Raw genomic sequence first — 15,479 nt, 5'->3', positions numbered from 1 at the left:
ACACACACACACACACACACACACACACACACACACACACACACACACACACACACACACACACACACTAAAACGATCACTTTCTAGTAGGGCTAATAAAGATATATTGCTGCAGTTATAAGGTCACCAATTTTGCTGGTGTGGTTATTGATTGTCAGAAGTTAAGGCATCATATCCTCAAAGTGTTTCTCTCACAGATGGTCTAATCCTAATGAACCACACTAACGAGCCAGATGCCTGCGTGCTGCATTACACGAGGTCCCTGTGAGGTTATGTGGAAAAAAACCCTGCAAATATTTTTAATTGACAGCACAGAGAGGAACCATGTGTGCGTGTGCAATCTGATGTCATGATAAATTGTGGTACATGAGCTGGCATAATATTTGCCGAGGATGGCTGTTTGAATGAATAATTGAAGGAGGTTCAATTAGGAGTGAGATTAGAGAGGGAGTCGCTTTACCCGGGATCCAAATGTGTTTGGAGAACTCACTTCTCCATCTTTTTAGACGCATCTCGTCTCCTGGAGTTTCCTGAAAAGACATCTCACAAAGTATTTCATAATAAATTTGGTGAAGACTCATAAAGAAAAGCTATCAGATGCGACTTCCAAAACATGTCTGCTGTTTTTGATTCATGTTCTTGGTTATTGCTTTTTTTTTTTTAAGAGTCAGTGTACGGTTTGATGATGGATGTGCAGTAAACACTCTGCGATCCATTTGTGATGCCTGTGTATAATAAAAACATCCTGCTTGTGTTTTGGCTGACGGTCTGTGTGCCTCTATTGCTCTTCTCATTCTCTGTGCCTGTCTGTCTTTTGTGTTTACTTGCAATCTATTTCTGCGTCACTCTTGAGCGATTGGCGGCCGAGATATTAGTACGTAAACATTGAACAACACACTTATTGGAAGCATTTATCATTCAAACTGCAAAATGTTTTACAGCTTGGATCAAAACTTAACGTCACCACCATGTGTGATGAGACCAACTGCAGTTTCAGCACGGCCTTCTTATCTACTGTGTCTTTTGTAATATGTTCACAAAGGCTCATTAAAATATGCTTCATCATGCAAATATGAGAAAGTTTGGCCATTAGAAGTGCACAAACAAAGGCCTCCATTTTCTGTCTCCCATTTGTGCCACAGCAGCTATATTGTCCAGTAGAGGGCAGCATAGACAACTGAGAGGTTTGGTGTGTGCAATAGCAAACTAAAACACTTCTCTTCTTTTGCAGGGGCAAAGTGTTTCGAGGAAAGAAGGTCCTTGGGGAATATGACATCAAAGTGGAGCAGGTATCATGCTGGATTTAATAAATATGTGATGCTACAGAAAAGAGATGCCAGTCATCAAAGTGAACTGATATTCTATTGAGTATCATTAATAATAACAACAGAAGATGCTTTTCGCAGCTGTAATGATCTGAGAGGAATTCAAGTTTTCTCTTTAGTTTAGCTTAAATCTCTTGGAAAACTAGAAATATTACTGTAAACATCAGTAGTATTTTAAGACACTAGGTCATATTATGCTGATAAACATTTTAGAATGCTAACAGGCTAAACACAACATTGTGTAAACCTGGTAAATGTTACCTGCTTCACACCATAGTGATAGCATCGTCAAACAACTTATGAGGTTGATGGTGTTAAAATTTACCCCCAGGATTCTCATAGTGTCACCTCATAGCAAACGAAACCTTAATATTAACACATACAGCTGCTGTCAAGACATGACGTCTCTTTAATGTTGAAATCTAATGTTGCTGATGGCCTTGTAAACGAAGCTGTTTGATTTGGCCACATTTTCTTACGTAACCTTCACGTACAGTAATACTTTTTTGAGGTGTTTTGGTGCGGAAAAATGGAAAAATAATCAACTTTTTTGTATACGTCTGGCTTTACATTGATTTACTTTGTTTTTTTAAACATCATAAAATTTTATTGTCCTCATCTGTCTTCTCCTTTGTCCAGTAAAGTGAGTGTCCACGCATGAACAGTTGGCTTGACTTGTAAAACAAAAAAAAGTACAGTAAAATTATACAGGACCTGTGTATTAGGCTGTACAGTTATTTTTGCTCACGTTGTTTCAGATGTAGGATTTGACTGTCGCAGTGGTTTCATATTGGTTCAGCCAACTAACCAGAAAATCCTTTTGCAGTGCTCGGTTACTGCATTTGAGATGACTATTCTCTGGGGTTTCACACCAAACAGTTTCACACCTAATAGATGTTGACAGTTAAATTACAACCTCAAGCCTCACCACAGATGTGAAATAGACACCAGTGGAGACAGAAGTCGGCAGCTATGAGTCACAGACAGATCTTCGCTGTTTTTTCGACCACACCAAAGAGCAGCCATGTACATTGTTTTGCTGCACAAGCACACGGTTTATTTACGCTGCATAACACAACGTGACTGCGTAAGTAAATAACAGCAGGAAAAGTCTGTGAGGTTGAAAAGTGTCGTTTAATTGTTTGTTTTGATTGCCCCATGACTCATTCATTCAAATGATTAATAATGACTAATGTGCATGCTGTGAAAGTAGCTTTATGAGAGAGAGAAATAGCACATTGGACAGAATTTCCTGCACAAAAATCTTCAACAATGAAACAATGTCATTTATTAAAAGCACAAATAACCAATCATAAGCATCAGATTGTATCAACATTGCATAACTGATTAAATTATCTTCTTTTCTCCTTCGCCACGTAGGCTGAGTTCTCAGAGATCAACCTCGTCTCACATTCAAACGGGACCTGCAATGTGGACATGCAGGTCATCAGGGGCGGGACCAAAGTTGTCAGGTCAGCATCACACGTACACAGACATTGTCACACACATAGAGTAATTGTTAAAACATCATTATCCTAATGAGTAAAATTGAACAGGAATAATCCCAAACTGGAAAGAGAAACAACACAAATTCACAAACAGTGTAAATGACGACAGTGCATACGAAAAAACCCCAACTTGACTTCTACCCACTCTGTAACTTACCAGCAAGACACCTGTCAGCAGTGCTTTAGCTTTCGGTGTCATTCATCTTTTCCTGATGTTACTGAAAGTGAAACAAAACATAAAGAGAGACAGGAGAAGGCCATTGTGCGGTATGGTGTTCATCAGAAACAACACAAATTCATAAACAGTGTAAATGACATTTGTGAGATCTTTGTGAGATAATTTCACTTTGGTTCTCTCAGAAAATAGTAAACGCACATGAAGTGCACCAGTAAGCAACAAGAGCTTTTGATGGCAAACACAATGCAGCTGTAACCATTAACTAACTTTTCCTACAGTAATGCCATGAAGCCAAACCTACACCATCTTCACAAAATCACCAAACTTTGTAGTTTTACTGCTGTTGCAAGGGCACACAAAGGAGCACCAGGCACAACGCTCCACGTGACACAAATGATTCTCCTCTTAAATTACAGCCACTTAATACAAATAAGTTCTTGGAAAATTACCACCACTTTGAATCCTTGTGAAAGGGCAAGAGCAAACTTAGTTTTAGCCCTGATTTACCACATTTATGCATCAGTTAGCGTCGTTTCTGTAAGACAGAAAAGCTTCAGAGTGCATTTGGAAAGAATGAACATTGTTTACTGAAAGCTCTGATCAGTGGAAAAAGAGCAGAGGCGTTTGACCACAACCATCACCCGCAGGGCGGTACAGTAGATTTGCCTATACTGTAGACATGCTCACACACCACAAACCACACTGAGTGAGACACGAGTATCCTGGCTGAAGACTGGGACTTATTAAGCAAGACGGTAGCTCCTACTGGTGTAAAACAAGCAAAAAACCAACAGGAAATGAAGGGTGTAGCATTAGTTTTATGATGGGCTGGCCTGCACATGCTCACACAATGACCAGGGCCAAATGCTGAAGATCATGTGGAGTAAGACAGACTTTAAATTACTGCGGGCAGAATGATTCACACTCGTCTGTCCCAGCTGTGTCATGTCTACGGAAGTCTTATTCTTTGTGTGGAGGCGATGAACGAGTTTCCAACATAAACGTCAGTGTGTCTTGCTGTCTGCCCGTGTGATGCACAGTTTTTCGACCTGAATGCACCTACAATTGATTCTGTAATTACAGCGTGTTCATTGATTTCAAGTCAAAGCGGGGAGTTCCTAACTGCTCAGATACTGCGTTGCTAAGTAACCTCGATCCCCGAAGATCTTTTATGTCTAGACTTTACCACTGCACAATCTACATCTATACTGTCTTTACTGAACAATTTCTGTTTTGTTTTTTTTTTTGTTTTGTTTTTAATTGTTATGTATGAAAAATGAAGCAATAACAAAAAGTTTTGTTTTCTCATTATTTACGTTGAAACACTTTGCACTTTTTGCATTTGGGTGGTATTTTAGCAGTACTCACAGAGCATTTGGCAAGCTCTTCAGTGCATGTATGCATAGCTAGCCTCCACATACTCAGACACACAAACCAAAATTTGGATTTAATTGCTTAGTTTTTAATGTATGTTAATGCACGTTGGCCATAGTCAGTATTCATAGCATCAGTATGTGAAACTCCCCGAAAAACAGCTAACGTGGCAAAGTCTATAACAGCAATTTCAGTAAATGCAACAGTGTTTCATTTACTCATTGATTGTTTGTGATCTGAACCATTTTGGGTCTGCTTATCCAGGAAAAACTGACTCTCTTTTGCTAATTGTTGTGGTGCGTACATGGAGAGCATCCATATGCTTAGCCACACACATAGGATTTCAGGCTAAACAGGAAAAGGCTCCGCTAAAGGAATCATGCTATTTGATGAGAAGTCTTCAAGAGGCCATTAAAAATGTTTTAGTTTTGTGTTTTGTCTTATGTCTGTGAAGGTTCTTCCAGAAGTGTTTTGTCTTACTTTTGTCTGCTTTATTGAAGAAATTACTGTTTATTTCTAAATAATCATCTTTTTGAGTTAAAATAATTTATATTTAGAGTCACAAATAAATGTGCTCAAAGGCTAAAAAGTGCTATATTTAAAAGGCCCTCTTTTATAAATCTCAGTCATTGTTCTCAGTCATTTAAGCCTCATTTCCACTCCCATATTTAGCCACAAATAAATGGGCACACGCCTTAATTTCGTCATTTACAAAATTGCTCTTCTATTTAATTATTGGACAAACTGCCAAGATAATATCCTGGAAGAAGTTTCTAAAGCACAGAAAATGAACTTTGGGTTGGTGTGGTTCACTTATGGAATCTCAAACAAAAGAAACTAAGGATAACCTGAAAGGGCTTGGGTCAATGATCCTGGCAGTGACAAAACAATCTATAAATAAAGCTATACGAACAGTACTAATATTAGGGATAGTGGTAAAAGTGACTGACTCAATACAAAGCAGTACACTACAAGGATGTATGTGAGTTGGAATTTATGCATAAATTACTAGCGGGTGGGTTTGTAGACAGAAAAAATAAAAAGATAATAAGAAATGTAAGCTCTGTCTCATCTCCACTTTACCTGAGTGGGATTGGCTTGCTCCAAAAACCCAGTGCATGCATGGCCAGAGTATGCCTAACGTCTGCATATTCGTTTTCAAATTGTGCATGTTGCATCTATGTGAATACATCGTTTATACATGTGACAACCATCGCTTTAGTTTCATTTCATACTGAAAGCTTGTTTGGATGGCTGTGGCTTTCTTGGCAACATCGAATGAGGGTAGTACTGATGAGCCTTACTGCCAGTAATGAAGAGGCTACAGTCACATTAATTGCTCTGTCCTCTCCACCAGAGTCTTTTAGTTTGTTGGAGTGTCTGATTAGTATTCTCAGTGCATGAAGAGCTGGTGGTGGTCACACTGCGGCAGAGTTTTCACTCTCTGTCTGTCTTCTTTCACTCCTCTCTACATCTCTTTCTTCACTGTATTCTTTCTCACACCTCTCTCTCTGCTTTTCCTCACATTCCCTCGCTGTCATACGTGCATGCAGGGACAAAAGAAAAAATAACAGGAGTCATGTCCTGTCAGCGTCAGCCGTTCAGTGAGTTGAACTGCACTGAATATTGTTTCTGACCTTAACCCTCTGGTCATAAATTGTTTCTCTGAGCTTCAGTGCTGTGGGTGTTTTTGTATGGAGACCTACACAGTTTCAAATGTAGAATATTACAGAAAATCAACAAAAAAGACTTTAAATCAATAAAAGCCCCACTGGGAACATATTACTCCCTGCAATTTAGCATTTATTTCTTTTCACTTGTGCATAACAATCCCTCATTACCTCTCAGTAGTTAGATTTTACTGCACTGCAGTCCTCATCAATGTTAACTGTGCACAGCCACCTCTCTGACAGTAGTATTTTCACCACCTTCATTTTCACCTGCCATGATGGGATTTCCCAGCAGGACAGAATGTGTGCAAGGCTCAAACAGCTTCTTGCCCACCCCAGTTTTACCTCCGGCTTGGGGCAGTAAAATAACTTGAGGTTTCAATGTTATACCAAGAAAAAGCAAGGTGAGACATACAAGTAGTAAAACGCACTGTTTTCTAGCAGCTAATTTAAGTAGCAAAGTATTTGGGTTGTCCAAAATTTTATGAAGGGGAGGAATATAAGAGAAATATGTCATAATTTAGAGTTACTACATTGTTGATTGGTTACTTTTGAATATGTTTTTATTGGCAAATATAGTGTTTAATGTTTCAAACGTAATGTTTCCCTTTATCAATGCTGGGACTTTTTTTTCTGACAGCAAAACAAAGATGTCAGGTTTATTGCAGTGGAGCTTTTAAATGGAGACCTTTTTTTCCTATTCTGTTTCTGCAGTAGAAAGCAGTTTGCATTTTTTCCACACAGAAATCAATCAGACAATCAATAAAGAATCAGAACTCTAAGCAGAACTAACAATTGCACGGGTATCGATACAATTGTGTCCGTGTTAATCTCTGTTTAGCAGCGGCAAAGAAGTAAAAGCAGATTTTTTTTTTTGTTGATTGATTAAATGCTCAAAACAAGACTCGAATTATTATTAAACGACTAATTATAGTGTTTAAACTAATTCTAAGCTCCTTTCTGAGAGAAACTTTTATATACAGTAATTTAATGGGTATGTGTTTAGTTAACTATCTTCTGCCCCCTTTTATAATCTGCTCATGCTTTAGGTGATGTATTCAAACATGAAAGGTCATTTCGACCACAAGTTTTCATCCAAACTGACTGTTTGAAACATCCAAGTAGAGACTCCACACAAAGCAAAACAAACCTTTCTCACTCTCCGTGTGGACACAGAAGATAACTGTGATGTTTTGAGTTGCTGGTAATGCTTATCAGTGGGCTGTGTCATTTTACTGTACACATAATGTGATACATTTAATTTCAATTAAGTACATGAGACTTCTTTTATCTTCATGTATTATTCAAAGAAAGATTCTCTCATAAGAGTGCTTCAAAGATGAGAATCTACTCTTTGAGGAGAGATCTAAGTTTGTATTTGTATTTTTGCGCTTCATTTTTTGTTCATGGATAAACCTAAGCTTATTTGTTTTGTAGCTGTGCGAGTTTACTTACTTTTTCATAATCTTTGTCATTTTCCATCCAAAAGTGCACCTTATGCCCTCCAGTTTTATTTTAATAAAAACAGCAACACCCTCATGTTGCTTTTCTGTGGCTTTGATCACACAAGAACTTGTGAATATAAGCACAGAACGCCAAGAAACCAAACCTATCCATTTATTCTTTATTCACCTGCCTTTATTTTTGCATTCCAGGTCATTCAGGCCTGACTTTGTGTTGGTGCGCCAGCATGCCTTCAGCATGGCCCAAAACGAGGATTTTAGGAACTTAATCATTGGTCTTCAGTATGCTGGCATCCCCTCAGTCAACTCTCTGGACTCCATCTACAACCTCTGTGACAAACCTTGGGCTGTAAGCAATTTCAACAACACAAATTTACAGCTGTAATTATCTAAAGCGTATTTTAATCACTCTACATCGTAATTGTACGATTTTTTTTAAGTTGTCAGTTAGGAGACTCGTGTAGAATAAACACCTAGCAGAGTGCAAACATTATAACATTATTACTATATGATTAATCTGCATACATTTCTTACGTATGCACCATATTGCTGCTTCTCTCTTTTTTTCTTATCTTCTAGTTTTCCCAGCTGATCAACAATCAGAAGAGGTTGGGTTCAGATAAGTTCCCGCTCATTGATCAGACCTTCTACCCCAACTACAGAGACATGGTAATGCTATTTTCTGCTTACTGCACACTGTAAACTGTGTTGTGTTTCAATTTGCAGAACACTCACACCTCACTGCGATCTGGAGCTGGCATGTGGCAATGTGATGTGCAGATTATTATATAATATATTGTATTTACTAATTTACAGTAATTGCCTGTTTCAGCACAGCGACAGTCTCTGAAAGGACAAAACAGTGTAGCGCATCAATTAAGTTTCGGGATGCCTGTCAAGTTTTTTTCAGTTTTGACGTATTTTTAGCAGAAACACTACAACACCATTGCACAAATCCTTGCTGTATATATGCATCTGAGCTTATGAGAACATAATAACAATATGAGAAAGGTAAGTATTTTTGTTTTTTAAACAAAGATGGGCTAAAAACTGTTGTACAGTACAGTGAAAATCCATGGGTTTTTATTATACGTATAAGAAAGGAGATGGTGCCTATTTCCCTCTTGCATTTTACTTACCAGATTTAGTAAAGCATTCATGTGGTATAATATAGAGGTAGGATTTAAGACACATTTACTTTTTTAAAAAGTGTCATTAAGTAAAAGTCGCGATTAATCTATCTGAGCTCTTGCTGAAGTCCTGCAAGATTTATTTTCTTTGATGTTTGGTAGCTGAGGAGAATTTCTAAAAAAAAAAAAAAAAAGCACATGACACACAGGTCATCTGAGACATTTTATATACAATCTTTTTTGGTACATGGAAATAAAAAAGACTCTATTCGGACAGAAACACATAAATACAAACCCGAACAGGTCTTACAGTATAAAACAGACATGAAACTGCTTAATGCTTCACTAAAGCCATACAGTTAGGATGCATTACTATCATTTTACTGTGTTCAAATTGACAGAATCCAATGTACAAATGACTGCGTAGTGCAGGTTAAATGTAAGTAGTTATTGTTAAATGTGACCATAATACGATGTCGAGACATTCTTGATGTTGATGTTCACAATGCATTTTAATCTGTATGACTTTAGTCATGAACAAGACAGGGGTCAAGTCACACTTCTTACTGAGTTATTATATTGAGTAATTTTAACTGTTAATTATTGTTCATTCAAGGTTGTCAGCTATTTCTCTTTTTTGCTGGTTTTGTCAATTTTGAGATGAATCCACTTCCTCTTACTTTTTTACTTTTGTTTTAGGTGAATTGAGCCTTGTCTTGTTAAATCATTTCCTCTATGGAGAGGGGGGCAGGCTTGGCTTCTACAGACGGCAGTGCAGTTGTTAAAGCGCTGGATTAGATTTTTTGGCACAGGAAATAGTACAACCAATGAAACTAAACACACAAAAACACAAGAGAAGAATCTATATGCTATAAGAACAAATATTGTTAGCATTTAAAATGTTAATTGTCACAAAATACAATATTTACAGTCTCGTAAATTTGAGGGGGAAAACCTGTGATTAAGGTGAACGAGACTTGTGGTGTATATATAATTCCTGCATCAGATTTAGTAAAAATATAATTAATTCGAGAATGTCAGTGGTGCTTTGCGGCCTGTATACCGTACTATGAAAAGGTTTTAGGCACTTTGATTTATTATGCATTACACAATGCCATTTTTATGGGGCCCAAATTCAGTATGCAGCATGAAACAAAATAAAGAAGCATCTCAAAGAACAATCGTTAGAAGAACAAAGAGTCCTGCAACAGATGGTATGGTCCCCATAGAGCCTTGGAGTCTGAATCATGGAGTCTGAATGGGTTTACATTAAGTGACAAAAGCAATGGAGACAGGCTAAATCCAGCAGAACATTGGAAAAATACTCAGAAACGCTTAGAACTGTACTGAGGTTACCACTGAAAAGTACACTAACATACAGGCACCCTTTGCCTTGGATTTACATGCGGAAACATTGCCCACACCAGATATGGATCAATTCATAAAAATGTAAAAATAAAAATAATTTTTTATTGTAGACTTTTGAAAGAGACTTTCAGTTTTTTAGTGCCTAAACCTTCCACACAGATTTGTATATACTGTGTACTTTTATTTGTATTGACAGTTAGCAGATACTATTTAAAGATATTCACTCCCAGGAGGTGTGAAGGAAAAAGGGGGGAAAGGAAAGCTGCTGCAGTGGGTCTGGAATTGGTGCAGAAAAGGTTGTGACAGCTTCCTTCTATTATTTATTTACCATTTTTGTTTCCTGATATAACTTTGTCTTCTTTTTGCAGCAAATGAACACCTTTATGCTTCATACTTCATGCATAAACAAATGTAAGGCCTTGTATAATTTTATTCATTTGCCTTCAGGTAAAAAAAACGGTCTAGATCAAATGATGAGTCTAATCTGGCGTGAGAGAAAGAAGATGATTCACTGGAGTGCTGCAGTTTGGACAGATTTTCCAAGACTTACTGTAACAACCACTCAAAGCTCACGGTTACATTATGCTCCCTCAGATTTAATATTCGCCCAATTTTTTTTAATGAAATCAGTTGCTGTTTTCAACCCCAAATCTGATCTACATAAGCCAAAGCAGGGTTTTGTTTTTTCGTTTTTTGTTTTTTTCATGAGGCATATTGGGAAACATATGGAGTAAAATGAATCTCAGAATTACAGGTCAAGGGTCAGTCATGTCAAAGAAGTCTTTCTCAGATGGAGGCCCACCCCGGTACCAGCTACAGCTTGTGTCAGAGCGGCGGATGCAAGCGTACTGCCGAGCCTGCTCGCCGTTTAGGCTGTTATCCAGCAGCCAGTCAGTCCACAAGCACTCGTTTTCTCCTGTAGATGCACACGGCACTGTGTAACAGGTGTTGATCTAAGAAGAAGAGAAGAATAATCGATTCGTCATCTCATCTCTCATCTCATCATTTATTAGTGAAGTAGGTCTCCCGTGTATTATGGATTACAGTTATGCAAAGGTTGGAAGAGAAAACAATGTTCACACATTTTAGACAAAATAAAAACAAACAATTTTTTTTTGAATATAGAGAGACGGAAAAGAGGCAAAGCAGCAGGAACAGATGAGAAGAGTGGCCTTTCTGCTGTAACAGCTGTTACACTGTTTCTTTAGTCTAAGCTCATGAAGACGTCTCTGACACACACAGATGAGTGTGAGAATGATAAATATGTATGCATAGAGAATTGACAGTCCTTACTCACTCTGCATTCACAGCCCATCTGGTATCTATAGTTGAGATTCTTCTTTTGCGACACTGATAAGTTGTCCCAAGACTCTACCAGATCACACTGGCCAATAGAAATCCTCCCATCACTCCACATGCTCCCTGTTTGGTGACATCAGCATTTAGCCTTGCATTCAGTAGAATAGATTAAATAACTATTGCTGTGTCCAAAGGCCTCCATAAGAATCTTAATACTCCTAATGATAAACCAAATTTTTAAGAGCTTCATTGGTATACAGCTTTAACCTAGTGTTTTGGTTGATGATTGTCTCACCTTGTGGAATAAACCTTACACTGGGTGGTGGTCTAATGAATTTGTTTAGCGCTGTCCCCGGCAGACAGGAATCAGTCTCAGTGAAAATGAATAGTTTCACTCCCAAAAGAAAAGCCATTTAGGAAAATTTCTCTCTTTACTGGTCACAGCACCAATGTACCAACTTGTTTTTTCTTTCAAAGCACAATATAAAAAAGTTTCATTGCATACTGTACCTGAGAGCAGATACCCTGCCTTATTGTTGGAGTCCAGCTTGACTCCACACAGCGATGAGAAAACTGGAGTGTACACATACTGGATATCCTTAGCCTTGTCAAAACCTTTGAACATCTAGATACAGATGAGAGGAAAAGAGCAGAAACGTTTTGTACTTTTTAAGAATGGGCTTGGCATAATGTCAATTTAATGCAGTACAGTATGTGCAGCAACAGTGTCGTGCAGGAGGAATAATAAAAGAACTCTAGGTTTCCAAATTACAGCAGCAGAGCACATCCTAGTGCTTAAAATCCAAATGTGCAAATGAAAGTGTTGCATATTTATAATGAGCAGACATTTTTATGAAGAGCAGATGTTAATCCTGTTCAGTAGTCATTATTAACACCATGAGGTCATGTGGAGATAGACATTTGGAACATTTCAGCTTGATTTTTTTTCTCATTGCTCTAAAAATATTTGGACATTTTGCCTTTATTTGACAGTTAACACAGGGACAGGAAGCACTTAAAGACAGAGGGGAGTTTGATGTCAAACAAAGGTGGGAAATCAAACGGTGGATGTTATACTGTTATGTGTGTGCCATTGAGACATTTAACATGCATGATACATTTTACTTTATAGGGGGCAGGCTATATGTAGCTCCACATAAACCACGCAGTTTAAAAAGGGAGGGGGGGGGAAATGGATATGTGTGCATGACCAGGGCTCTCACCTTGATCATTTTTATTTCGTATTGGATCATCTTCATGTAAGGTGAGGAGCTGTTGCTAGGCGACACAATCTTCTCTCCAGATATCTTGGCTCTTATCACTGTTTGGGAAACACAGAAAAAAACAAGGATTAGGATCCTGCAAGTAAATCCATACAAGAAACAATGAAAAACCTGTGCAGATGGATGGATGGATGGATGGATAGGATAGATAGATAGATAGATAGATAGATAGATAGATAGATAGATAGATGCATTTCCTCTCAGTACAGGATGTGTCCTCCTCTCCTCTGGGAGGGAAATCAAAACCCACATGGAATAACAAGTAGCTCTCTGCTTGATCACTCCCATTAACTACCAAGTCATCTCCACAAGCACATACTGTATGTGAAGTATGAGTATATACTTCACTGTGCATACACACACAGCACATTTTAATGTTACAACCTCTGAGAATATTAATCATAATCAAAACATTATTAACACTGATTACTTTAAGCAACCTGACCCGAATATTAGAGGCTTTATGTATACTGAGCTATTTTTCTCTTCCACCAAGCACATTGAATCTACATTTTTAGACATAGGCATGGGCTGTAATGATGACTGACAAATTAATTTCACTGTTAGATGTTCCTTTTTCAGACTGATAACATACTGGTAAGGCAATCAATCCAAGAGAACTGACTTTATTATTATACATCTGAGGTTCAATTTAATGAAAAGTGAAAAACAGTGGCATCACAGAAAAATGTATGTGACAGCTAGTTATAAGAAAGTGAGTTAAAAACATGCATGGAGTGTTTCTTTTCTTTTACCATAATCGACAAGTGCTATCACGTTCAGATTACTAGATTACTGCTTACATTAGTAACACAGTGTTAAAGTTTGTAATATGTTATGGTTGCATTTCACATTACATTAAAAACTGGCCTGTCAGTGACTAATGAATCTCCAGCAGAATGAGGCGTCTACATGAGCTAATTCTCACCCTCAACACATTGTAATGGTTTTTTTTTCAACATGCAGCGCAGTATGATGGACTTTTTGTTTGGAATTCCCTTCATGTTTGAAGGTAAATGTGCTCTGTAATAGCACTAAAATCCACTTAATTTGCTGTAACAAGTTTGGCGTTGTAACATTTCAAAAGGGTGAATTTTAACCCTGGTCACGAATAAGCCTTTCATAAGCCGAACTATGTAGCTTGTGTGGCTAAATGTCGTATATATAGCCATATCAGAGGGAAAATCAGTGCAGGTATTACAGTAAAAACACTTCTTTTTGAAAGCAGTTGGGTCACAGTTTTATACACATGCAAAGTCTCGATAAACATGTCCATCAATGCCTCATCAAGCAACTTGTAATAAAAAATCTTTACCAAACTAACAGATGATAAAACTAAGGATATTTCCTCTGTATTTTTATTTTATTTTCGGTAACTAAATTGTTATTTTTCACTTCTCGTTTTAGTTTTTAGTTTAGTTTTCATTAACTATAACAATCTTGCCCTGCATGTATGAGTGATAAAGGCGTACCCACTACACCTGACAAACCTTTAGTATGTAAAGAGTTGTGTTGTTTTATCAGACAGAATAATATTGACCAAATACACTGGGTATTTCTTGTCCTAAAAGCATTTGTGCTTTTTCTCTGTGAAGATATTCTGCATGATGGATAATATCCTATATAATGAGGATATAATATAAAATATCCTTTAATGAATTCCCTGTAAATTCATCTCCCACATCTATTCTCTGTAAAAGCAGGAGTACAGTCCCTTGTAGTGCAATGGTGAAAGAGAGGGGGGGAAGGAGCCAGAAGTGAATTGAGTAACCTTTGTGAAATCATGAAAGAGAGAGAAAAGTAACAGTGTTAGGGAGAGGGAGTGAAAGTGTGAACCTCACTCTCGCACACAGCTAAGCAAACCTCCTCGCTTGTTTTTTCTTTTCGCTCGACACATAACTGTGCCACGGTTTTGTGTGCTGGTAAGAGGAGGAGGAGCTCAGCATGTTCTGTGAAATTGGCTCAGGAGAAATAAAGACTGTTTTTTGTTCATCAAACACACAAGTGGAAAGATGGGCAGGCAGACAAATATGTGCGAACCCGTATAACGCTTTAATCGTTACACTGCTTGCAGCAAAAGAGCTGATCAAGGAACCTTCATACATTACCTTATAGAAAATGTCAGGGAGCATGACTGTAGATGCCTCTATGCTATTTGATATACTTCATTGTTACACTGCATAATTCATAACCGGAGGCTCAGATTCGGTGTGGTAATACATTTGAAAGCATTAGACTTGCAGCCATGCAGTAGTTTTCTTGGGAATAGCTGCTGTAGTTGATAACTTGATCATCTTGGCATTATCCAAAACTTTACAGTGACTACGTTCCCTGTAGTACCTTACCTTACAGTCTGACCCCTACAAAGACACACCTGCCCATTAACCCACCTACTGTGTATACACACATGCAGCTGCAACCTCAAAAAATGTCAGCAGAGTTTGGTTTGATTAATTAGCTGTATTTGTTTAAGTAGGCACTGTCAAAGCTTGAGCTGTAGACGACTACATCTACAGCTACTACTGAATCTTTTCACTTTCTCTCTATTATATTTGATCAAAGTTGTTCTTTTTTTTTCCATACTATCCAGTTAGCACATTGAATGTGGCACTAGTAAAATAATAGGTTGTACGAAAGGTTAATGTAACAAGTTTGATGTGTTTAACATTCTGAAAGGATACATTATAACCGAGCTCACAGGGTATTAGGAGACCTGTTACTTTTGATACTAAAATACATTTTGCAGCTGATATTTTTGTATTTCAGCTCAAATATCTGTATGCAAGATTATAGTATTATTTAGTTAATATTTTATGTATTTAGTTAATAATTTAGCTTAGGTATGTGAAGCTAAATCATTATAGATTAAGGATTTTTTTTT

General features: G+C 37.6%; 2 protein-coding genes across 3 annotated transcripts in view; one reads left to right on the top strand and one right to left on the bottom strand.

The window, feature by feature from the left end:
* Positions 1-15,479, top strand: part of syn2b (synapsin IIb) — an 88,545-nt gene that overhangs the window by 56,066 nt on the left and 17,000 nt on the right. Inside the window, exons 2-5 of the mRNA XM_005724657.1 lie at positions 1,232-1,289; positions 2,706-2,797; positions 7,711-7,867; positions 8,098-8,187. Of these exons, the coding sequence (XP_005724714.1) occupies positions 1,232-1,289; positions 2,706-2,797; positions 7,711-7,867; positions 8,098-8,187 (397 nt within the window). The remainder of the gene's footprint in view (positions 1-1,231; positions 1,290-2,705; positions 2,798-7,710; positions 7,868-8,097; positions 8,188-15,479) is intronic.
* LOC102197072 (metalloproteinase inhibitor 4) overlaps positions 8,949-15,479 on the bottom strand; it is an 11,591-nt gene continuing 5,060 nt past the window's right edge. For both annotated transcript variants that reach the window (XM_005724655.1, XM_005724656.1), the window contains 4 exons: positions 12,539-12,636; positions 11,826-11,940; positions 11,314-11,438; positions 8,949-10,969 (listed from right to left, as the gene is read on the bottom strand). In XM_005724655.1, the coding sequence (XP_005724712.1) occupies positions 10,772-10,969; positions 11,314-11,438; positions 11,826-11,940; positions 12,539-12,636 (536 nt within the window). In that variant the 3' untranslated portion in view covers positions 8,949-10,771. The remainder of the gene's footprint in view (positions 10,970-11,313; positions 11,439-11,825; positions 11,941-12,538; positions 12,637-15,479) is intronic.

Source organism: Pundamilia nyererei, unplaced genomic scaffold (genome assembly GCF_000239375.1).
Source record: "Pundamilia nyererei isolate P.nyererei 1_Seehausen unplaced genomic scaffold, PunNye1.0 scaffold00012, whole genome shotgun sequence".
NCBI classification, from domain to species: domain Eukaryota; kingdom Metazoa; phylum Chordata; class Actinopteri; order Cichliformes; family Cichlidae; genus Pundamilia; species Pundamilia nyererei.
Note: the sequence above shows the minus strand (reverse complement) of the source record. Positions and strands in the feature narration are given on the sequence as shown.